The sequence below is a fragment of the Macadamia integrifolia genome, chromosome 5 (genome assembly GCF_013358625.1).
Source record: "Macadamia integrifolia cultivar HAES 741 chromosome 5, SCU_Mint_v3, whole genome shotgun sequence".
Classification (NCBI taxonomy): Eukaryota; Viridiplantae; Streptophyta; class Magnoliopsida; order Proteales; family Proteaceae; genus Macadamia; species Macadamia integrifolia.
Genome location: NC_056561.1, coordinates 3,635,404 through 3,645,842, shown reverse-complemented (window position 1 = coordinate 3,645,842; position 10,439 = coordinate 3,635,404). Strand labels below are relative to the sequence as shown.

At 38.5% G+C, this 10,439-nt stretch overlaps 1 protein-coding gene and 1 non-coding gene across 4 annotated transcripts; one reads left to right on the top strand and one right to left on the bottom strand.

The window, feature by feature from the left end:
* Positions 1-700: 700 nt before the first annotated feature.
* On the bottom strand, positions 701-7,801 carry LOC122079721. Of its 3 annotated transcripts, XR_006140512.1 has the most exons (5): positions 7,476-7,801; positions 5,464-5,534; positions 1,415-1,452; positions 1,184-1,307; positions 701-1,053 (listed from the first exon to the last, which is right to left on the bottom strand). XR_006140512.1 is itself a non-coding variant. In XM_042646412.1 (3 exons), exon 3 carries the CDS (start codon positions 5,011-5,013, stop codon positions 2,182-2,184), a length of 2,832 nt encoding a protein of 943 aa, XP_042502346.1. In that variant the 5' UTR covers positions 5,014-5,331; positions 5,464-5,534; positions 7,476-7,801; the 3' UTR covers positions 2,077-2,181. The 3 variants fall into 3 exon arrangements, 2 of the variants coding, with proteins under 2 accessions (XP_042502346.1, XP_042502347.1); XM_042646412.1 differs by lacking the exons at positions 701-1,053; positions 1,184-1,307; positions 1,415-1,452 and adding an exon at positions 2,077-5,331; XM_042646413.1 differs by lacking the exons at positions 701-1,053; positions 1,184-1,307; positions 1,415-1,452 and adding an exon at positions 2,077-5,331 and having other exon boundaries at positions 7,513-7,801.
* A 1,211-nt stretch (positions 7,802-9,012) lies between these two features.
* LOC122080558 lies at positions 9,013-9,114 on the top strand. The gene has a single exon (XR_006140830.1). It is a non-coding gene; the product is annotated as a U6 spliceosomal RNA (small nuclear RNA).
* The last annotated feature ends 1,325 nt before the right edge of the window (positions 9,115-10,439 follow it).

Sequence of the window (10,439 nt, the reverse complement as noted above, 5' to 3'; positions counted from 1 at the left end):
AGAGAAAAATGTGATGAAAAAGAAAAGCATTGTCCTAGACCATGTTCATTGTGAGCAATGAGGAGATGAGATTAAAAGAATAGAAAAGAACACTCTTTGTTCACTTGGCCCTATGTCCAGACATAAGAGGGTGCAAATTTACTGCTTGCACTCACACCCCCGCCCCTGTGAAATAGATAATCCCATATATGTTTGATATCTTTGTGTATGATTTCATTGGCCTCGTGCTGGTGTAAATGCACCCGACCGGATAGCAATAATTATGTTGCTGATATTGGGCTGTGTTTGGGTCTGGAAAAATTTCTCTATTATATGGATTGAATTCCTCTGTGGCGCGTCTGACCACATCCAATGGCCAAAACCCTTAAACATGGAGCCCAAGGCATTTCTGGGCGTTGGATGCACGCCAAACACTATGTTTCACCACAGAGGATCCAAGTCCATACTATATTGGCTCTATGAGTCATTGGCAAATCATTTATTGAATGTGACTATTTTGGAGTGGAGATCTTGAAATTTGGAGAACCGAGCAATTAGTGATTAGTAGTTGTGTGGATCCACCATGCACTGGTTGCAGCCTCTGCTTGTAGGCGCCAAGAGTGTGGAAGGTCTTAGGATCAACTCCTATCACATGTATTCACCCTTACCCCCCCCCCCCTTTTCCTATCATTCCCCCTTCCCCTCTAGTGTGCGTGAGTAGTTACTTAAAAAAAATAAAATAATAATAACAATAAAAAAAAAAGTACAAATAGTAGTCGACCAATCAGTGTTTGCCATCCTCTGTTGACAACTTGATATTGTTAGATTCTCCAGCCATTCATCTGATTCTGGACTAATGGCTCCTTCTTGAGCCATATTTCCATCATTAATTGTTCCTGGATTTATCTACCATTCTTTGTTACGAGCCTTTTCTTTTCCCACCATGAACAAGAGTTCAAGTTAGTAACAAACAGTCACAGGCTTTGTGATTGGAGCTGAGCTTGTGCTGAACCCAAGATGAATAGGCCGAATCCTGAACCGATTCACTGATTTTTGAAACCCTGTATCCACCACCTGAAGAAATCCCAAATTAAAAGGATTATAAAGTTTTCCCAAACATGAAAAACTATCTTCATTGTATACCAACAATCTGTAGGTATTACTTCTTTGAAGCATGTATCTAGTGAAATTTGCATCCCCTTACCACCCTCAATCCGCCTCTTTTTCCATGAATTTAATAGTTTACAGACTTGTTCATAGTTTCCGGCTGGCACATAGAGAGAGCCTGTACTCCTGGCAGCATCAAACTTATCACTGAACTCTTCCACCTATAGCAAATAAAGACAATAGGATACATGAATGTGAGCAAGACGAACCAAGTTATACCTTGACTTGAAGGGAAGGAAACAAAAGCTTAGCCAGGGAACAAACTAACCTCATTGACTTATGTGGGGTCAGAGTTCACCCCTAAAACTGGAAACAAGTTACCCATGAAGTGATTTGCCAGCAAAAGAGTACCTCACCACCAATGGTAACAACCAAAAAATAATTCAGCATTTTATATTAAAAAACAAACAGAAATTCCACATGAAATTGAGAAGCCAATATCGATTGCCAAATTTTTGTCCTACTGGACACGTATTCATGGATGCATGATACATAAAGATAATATACAATATATATGTATATATTTTGTATTATTTCCTCATTGCTTGTGATGAAAACATAATTATTTTTTGTATTATTTCCTCATTGCACCATCTTCAACCCAACTTGTTGAATTCGCATTCAACCCTTTTGCAATGCCTGGTTATTAGCTTTTCTTTTTAGTTTGTTTATTTTATCTTCGTAGTTGTTGGTAGTTGATGCATGGTCATCGTTCTTCTCATCTTAACTTGAGGATAGCTTCTTCTCACTAATTCTTATCTTTGTTAATTGGCTTACTTAGTTTAATTTGAACTCTGAGTTTTATAAAATTGATTTTCAAAATGACATTCACCTCACTCTAAGTAGATTTAGCCTTCTAGTTCTCTGTGAGTTCGACCCCTTTCTTACCACTATCTCATAGTTTAGTTAGGGTTTATTTTGATTTGTTCATGGCAGCGATCAATCACCTGCTTTATTTTCAGTAAAAATGAAAAAGTTATATACAGCTGAATAACGGGACAAAGGCACATGCTAGAAAAGCCAAATCGTGTCTTTTCACTTCTTGATGTCTTTTCTCTTTGCAACACAAGACACATCAATCTGTTGGCACCGCACAATTCCAGCAGCTCCTCCATAACAAAGCCATCTTTCGCTACCCTTGTTCATATTCCATCTGACTCTATGCATGGCTATGTCCTTGTGAGGTAAGACTTCAACTTCACTCCTTGTTTCACCCTTCTCATTGTCACCCCTGGGAAAATTCTCCAGCCCTTCAGCTATAGATTCTTGGTTTGGATCAGGTTTTTTCTTCTTGCTTGTTTTCCGCTTTGCTGCTCTGCTATTTGGCCCAGCTAGTGCATTCTCAGGTTCCACTCCTACAATGGAATTGTCCTCATAACACAATGCTGGATTTTGATAATCTACTCTTTGATCATTAACTCTTTTTGCTTGATTTGCCAAGGACACAAACCCTCGAATAGATCTTGGGGTGTCAGCATACTCATTCAGGGATTTCTTCATAGGGAAGGGCACGTGTGGCAATGGAGTGTGGACCGTAAGAGTTGAATTCTCCTCAGTCAGTGATCCACACAAAAAATGAGGGGCTCGGTTGCGTAAAGGATCCTTCTCCACTGCTTTTGCAGTAAGCTGAAAATGAAGAACATTGCCATCTGCACTGCAATATGCAACCAAACCTGTTAATCGTGACGCTTGAACACTCCAGATTGAAAATGGTGAACAATAATAACTGTTCAATCCCTGCTGTTGTGTCCCAACAAAAGGTTTTCCGGTCACTGGAACATCATATGCAGCTCTTAGCAAACTAAGAATCCTTAATGTACCATCATCAAAGGATAAAATGACACAATTTGGATTTGCCAGCCAATCCAGGCTGCATACAGCTCTCCGTACATAACTCAGGTCCCATAGAGGATGATACGGATCACGAATGTCCCAAAATTTTAGGCCTCCATTTCCAGCTGTGACTATAACATTTGCACTCTCTGGGTCATTTTCATTGGGGGCCCAAGCAAGTGCTCTTATAGGGACAGTATCTGCACTAAAGCAAAGCAAAGGCCTTGTATCTTCAGATGAATGTCTTGCAGAGAATTTCCACAAAGCAACTGTTCCATCATGGCATCCAGCTAGTATTAAATCATGAGGGAATGATGGTGACCACTCCAGTGTTAGAGGAATACTCTGTCTGTCCCCAAACTTCAACTTTGAGCACCTGAAGACTGGCTCCAGTCTCATAAAACGAGGATCAGTACCCTCCTTATAACAAGAGGAATATAGAATTTTGATTGCACTCAAAGAAGGAACGTCCCACACTTCCACCGAACCATTTCCCAACGATACGGCAAGATAGCCCATGCGATGTTTGGATGCCAAATCATTAATGTCAGAAGGCCGCCATTTGACGTCCCATGCAACTTTGCCATTGTGGGCCAAACATAACACAAGCCTAGGGAAAGCAACATCTTTTGGGAGACAAGTAGAAACAGCGTCCAAGGACCCATCATATGGCACATTCTGACTAGGTGCTGCAAGAAGCTGCATAGATCTATTGTTTGCTGGCAAAACCGCAGCAGAAAGTTCTTTATCCTCATTGCGGTTAGACAAAGATTGACAACCACCATCAGAATTACTCCCCAACCTAGCTTTCTCTTTTGTTCTTTTCTTCTGCTGGGGAGTTTTCACATTTGCTTTAGAAGTTGATAATTGATGGTTGAAGCATTCTTGGGGTCCTGTCCCAAACACAGCATCTGTTTCACATCCTTTTAGCATAGCATTTTCATTAGTATGCATGCCCACCCCGCTGTTAGCAGGAAACTGAGCTGAATATTCTGGAAATTCAACAGCAAGTGCTGGGACAAACTGGCTAATGCTGTTTATATCATCTGAGTCTTCTATTGCCTTCTTCTTTCTAGGTCTACTGCTGAGAATCTTCAATGGAAGTGATTCTTCCGAGACCTTTTCTTTTCTAGGTCTCCCTCTTGCCTTCTTTAATGGAGTTTCTTCCAAGAGCTTTTCTTTTCTAGGTCTCCCTCTTGGCTTCTTCAATGGATTGGATTCTTCTGAAACATTTTTTCTAGGTCTCCCTCTTGGCTTCCTCAATGGAGTTGATTCTCTTGAAACATCTTTTCTAGGTCTCCCTTTTCGCTTATTCAGAGGTGGCAAGCCTTCCTCTTCCACATTGACATTTAAGAGGCACCAAATCTGAATGAGACCTCTGCCAACCAGAGGAGCACCTACCTTGTGATATGGAGATTCAGGAGGATGGGCAGCAACAGCAAGGTACTCGCAAGAAATATTACAGTCCGAACTCTGGCAAACTCTTGGACACCAATCCAATGCCCAAACAGGCCCACCCACATACAGAACAAAATCTTTATCGCAAGGAGATGTGGACTGAAAAGATCTTGAATCTTCAGATATACTAGTTGTCTTAGGGACAGTCACAGAGGAAAACTGAGGTAAGTTTATCCCATTAATGACATTTTCCCCATGGGGGCTTCCAGTTTCACAACTGAACCTAATGACTCTTGGCTTGTAACAGAAATGTTTCCATTCCCTTAAGAAAGTGATCGCAGCAGTCAACTGTTTGATATCACACATACCCAAAGCTTCTTCACCCACCTCCCCACAAAGCTTCAAAATCATGTCAATTGCTCTAAAGTGGCTCTCAACAGAATAATCAAAAGTTGAAACCGTGACACCCGGAACATCTTGATCCCCTGTAAAAGATTTTAACCCCTGTCCCTCCCTGGCTGTAGACTTTGTCTTCGTCTTTATTCCTCCTTGGTTCCTTTTCAATCCCACACTTGCTGCCTTGTCTTTCCCCTTCTTACAAAGTGACTCTTCAGCAATTAGAAAGCCTTTCTCCATTTCCTGGAGACTGCTAGCTTCCAAAGATTTGAATCAGACCAGTAATTGCCGATGAGTAATCTCCAAGAAATCATTCAGAATGGTGGTTTTGGCCAATAAAGTTGGAGATGAAGGAAGAAGAACTCTGGCCAGAATCCTCTAAGATCTGACATCGTTCTAAATGGACACGGTACAAAAGAATTGAAACAAGGACAAATCCAAGATTGAAAAATGGAGTTGATGTGAGTATCATCTAGTTCACATCATTTTAGAGTTTCAACCAAAACATAGATTCACCCATCTTGCCTCACTTCTCCATTTAAGTACTCAACTTGACACCTGGATGTTAATTAATATCAGACAGATAACAATCATGAATCACAAAAACAATACAAGTTCCCTCTTTTCCATAAATGCAACGATTCCTAGACATAGACCTGCACCAGAAGTTTCAGTTGTCATGTTACTTACTGTATGTATGTTTCTCAATCAATTACAGAGGATTTTCCTTTCCCCTTTCATGCTGATGGTATGATTGTTCTCTGCAATAATGTAGAGGAGGTGGATTCCAATTTAGAACTATGAAGAGATGTTATAAGATAAAAAAAAAATTTCTAGGCTGAGTTACAAATTTCAACGTCTACTTTCTCAACAAAATACCCAAGCCTAGAAAGCCAAATCCCACTAATTGAGTTAGTTTCACCATCAGCTGCAAGCTATGTGTCTAAAACAAGATTGAGCTGCAGACTACATAATCGACACCAATCATTCCAATAACATGACCAAAGAAAGATTTTTCTGGATTGTTTTTCTGTGATTGGAAAGAAAAATGTATACAAAATATTTAGTAAAAAGAAAGAACTGTTATGAAACGGACAGGAAAGGTACTATAATTAATGGAGGAATATTGTTGTAGGCAGTTGTTGGTTTGTCTTTTGGGAGCTACAAGTTTCTAATTTAGGGAAACAGTAGGGTTAATTAGATAAGGGGAATCAAGAAGGTCAAGTTGATAGAGATATGAAAATGTTTATCCCTTGGGAAACTGTGTGATCTTGATGTAATTACACTTGGGGGTTGTTGTAATTGTTAGGGATATTTAAAAGTTTATCTTTGGTTTGGGTTATTTTGTAATTTACATGCTTGCTTGGTCATTGATCAGGAATAAGAGAAAGAGTCTCAGTTAGTGTCAATTCTTGTTTTTAGATCCTTGTAAGGAATAGGAAGTTGTGAGTTTATTTTTATCTGTATTCATCAATTACCAGATTAGTTTATTTATATCTGGATTTATAACTGTAATTTATATCAGATATTTTCACTTCTTCCTTCTATCCATTTCTTCCGTATTCTTCCTCCCTTCCCACGTGACTTCTTCTTGTTTCTTCTTGCTTATATTCCCTTTGCTTCTGTTTTACTTACTGCTTCAAATGGTATTCTGTTATAGCGACTATACAAACTTGTAAAGAGAGTGCAATCTCTCTCAATACCTTTTCCTTCAACCTGAACTTATGGGGCTTGAAACTCACCTAAGAGGTGTTCGAAACCCAGGAATGTTGGATCCTAACACTGCTCTAGTCTAGCTTGGGTCAGAAATCTTCCACCGGACCAGGTCTCAGCATCCTCCTTCGCTACCCCACAACATTGAATTTTATAAGTGTTAATTGGGATTAATAGGTCTATAGGCCAGCAATATATCCCAGAAGTTCTGTGTTAAGCCGAGGGGATTGTAGTGTAAGGTATGGGATGGTTAGGTTCTTCATGTACTATTGACAAGAATTTTCCCGCCAGGGGGGTTGGGGACAGATGAAGTTTTTGATCGTGGATAATGGCTTTGAACAGGTTCAGATCATAGCTGGTTGGAAGAAAAATAAATAGAATGCGGGAAGGAGAGAAGGATATCGGTTCGACAGGATTCCACCTGTGGAAGCTCTAGAATCCACAAGCAAAGGGCATGAGAATTGTAACTTTTCTAAATATTCCAATTCTTAAAAGCATAGACGGCATCCCATATATAAACTTCAGTAGAAAACCCAGTCCTAGACTCACGGTAGTTTGATCAACCAGAGTTTCGACACATTTAAATGATTGACCCAAAATTTTAATAATAAACCCCCCACAACCCATCCCCTTTGAGCACTCAACTTCTATTAATGGAATTTCTCCCTATTTTTATAATTCTGTTCAACATCAATAGTTTCATTTGGACAATATATCACAGTGAAGAGGGTTCCACCTCTAGCAAGAAATTAAGAGGGTAGTCAGTAGTGTAGTTTGTCACTTGTTCATCAATTATTCGTTTTCAGTTTCCTCATTGTTTGATGTTTCTATGTTCTGAAAATCCCTCCCAGTAAGTTCATCCAGAATTAACACAAATCATCCAGAGAAGAAAAAAACTCCAATTGTCTTAAAAATGCGAAACGGAACACACTAAGCACATTAAACACATTAGGTGAATCAACGATGGTGGTGAAGGAAAAATGACAAACCTGAGGGTTTCTAACGAGAGAGACAGCGTCCAAATACCTGGGTGATAGACGTTCCTGGGCTTCAGCGACACAAGCAATCGTCGCCTCTACACAGACACACACTCTTATCTCTCTCTTCCCCGTTTCTCTCTCTTCGTTGATCTAATGAATTTGAGCAGAAATTTGCGATCTGACCAACGACTTTAAGACCATATAATTAGCAAAAGCATAAAAGAGCAACTCAGAGCACTACGCACCCACTACTGTCTGGAAGGAAAATGTACGCAGTTCCCACCCCCCGCTTCGCAAGAGAAGCTGTTTCCAAAAACACAAAAGATGAAACAAAAAGAAACCAACAACATTTCGTGGAAAAGAACTAAAATATCTGGCAATATAGTTATCAGGAATTCCTACATTTTAATTTTATTTTTATATATTAGGATACCTTTATTTATTTTTCTAATTATTTTTGTATAGGTTTTGCTTGCAAGGATATTGGGTAATTTTAACCAATTTATGTAAATCCGAGATTCATATTTATTTTTTATGGAAGAAAGAATGCTACTCAATAACGTGTCCTTGTACTAGAACACAACGGATGCAAAAATAACACAATGCCCAGCTCAGAAGATGCTCGTGGCTCCTTCCCATTGGCTACAAGTGCTGGTGTGTACGTGCGCTAGAGGTGTCAATCGATCAGGCCAGGCTGGCCTGTACCCTTGCATTGTGATCAACCTATTTAAGAATTGAGTTGGTCTCATGTTGGGTTTGGTCAAGTAGTGGGCTTTAACCGGGCTATAATTGTATCTTAAATTGTCTATAATTGTCTTAGAATTAAAAAACATTAATATAAATCATCAACAACAATTTAGAAAAGACATATACTTAATTACATTCAATTATTGATAAAAATATCAATATATACTTTATTCTAAAAAAAAAAAGGGGTCAAAATATACATATAAACCATCGGGTTAAACGTGTCGGACTAAGTTGGGCTTGGAAATGGGTCAAACTAGTAGGGTGCCTGTCGGGCTTACCCCTTGTACCGTGTGTACTAATAAATGGCTCAGGACTGAGCCCAACACGTTTAATAATCAGTGCGGGTCAGGTCAGTCTTCATATAGTTGGTCCCGATTGGTCCTTTTGGGTTAGGCTTGGGATTGACACCCCTAGCACGCACTATCGGGTAGCGTTCTCTCAACCTATTTTTATTTATTGTTTCTCTCTATTGATTTGATATCATTATAATATGATTTGATTTATTAGTATGCCTTTTATTTAGTTAATATTTTTGTGGTAAAATATTTTATTTAGTCAATTGATGATATAATATGTTTTAGGGATTTGGATTGGTCTCTCTTTAATGGGAGAGGGTTCCCAAAAAGGCAGTCTCACCTTTGTGCCAATGCAAGGGGCCATTGAGAGTGAATGTGGAAGCATTAACAAGAGTGATTTTTTTTATCTCTTCGAAGATATCCGATAAAATTGAAATGATATAGCTAAAGGCTAATGGGAATGAATGTGGTAGCATCAACAAGGGTGAGATATTTTTTCCTTCTCTTTGTAGACATTCGATAAAATTGGAATGATATAGAGAATATTAGCATGGCTCTTGTAGAAGGATGCACGCACAAATTAAGAAATAATCCAAATTTTAACAACAATTGCCTAGCTTAGTTGGTGAGCTGTGGTGTGTAAAAAAACCATGCTCTCCTGGAAGTCTTGAATCCAAGCCTGACTCTTGGCTGTTATCTACTCTCCATCTCTACCTAAAAAAAAAAAAGGATCACTATAAATATTTTCACAGATGGTAGCCTCAACTTCCGCCTTCCACCTTCCGCCATAGGATTTGCCAATGAAGAATATAAGGGTTTTGAGCAACATAATTGCGATATCACAGGGATGTCACAATTACCAAAGATCAATCTAAATAATTTATTGAGAAGACAATTACCATACAGTATTACGTAATCTATTTCATTTGACGAAATTTGTCTGATCGGATTTGTTTTGTTTGAAAAGATATCAACTATTTATATGAGTTGTTTCAATGTTATATTTTACCAAAAAGTTTCAATGTTATATCAAGTATTTTCTTGTGGCAATACTAATGACCTTTGGATGGTCTACTTTTCCTGCATGTACAGAGAAATTTAGATCGATGGAAGAAGAACCTAGCTTGATTAATGTTCATCCTATGGTCAATAATGTGTTCCCCCACACCCCTCCCTACCTTAGCCTATGGGTCATTAGTATTGCTACAATACCTATAGAAGGGGCACCAAACCCTACCCACACCCCCAATACCTTAGCCTATGGGTCCTAGATGGGGTTGAATCCAAAAGTTCAATCAGTCAAGATTAATTGGAGGGTTACAATCTTTTATTTAAGAACGAGTGTAATGTTGGATAAAATGTGATATATCTTTTAGATTTTTAACGATTTCTCTAATCTATCTGCAATCCGGGTTGAATGGAAATATAGATCACAATAATTTAATTCAAATAAAATAAAATTGGTGTCTAAAAAAATAAAACCTAGGCCGGCTGTAGTGCTTGTCTTTAATTCGATTTCAAACCCTTGACATAGGCCCACCCAACCTTCACTCCTGTGTTTATTTTCTTTTTATCTATATCATAGTAATGTATGTTATTTATATGGAAATGGTAAATAGGTAATGGAAATGTGAAAGCTTCAGTTTTTACAATTATCTTTGTGAATCTTGGTGGCAGGTAAATCATGTTTAGATGCATCCCTCTCACCCCCAATCCCCCCTTATGTAATCTTTTATCCGTACAAAATTGTCGTTTGACAAGAAATCTATCCGTAAAAATTGTCGTTTAACAACGACAATAATAAATTCAGCTTTATCCCATCTTAATGGGATCGGCTATATGGATCCATACGATAAAAATTAATTGAGAGTAAGATCAATCATTTTACTCTGGTTACAAATTACTTGTATTTTTTTTGGATAAAAAA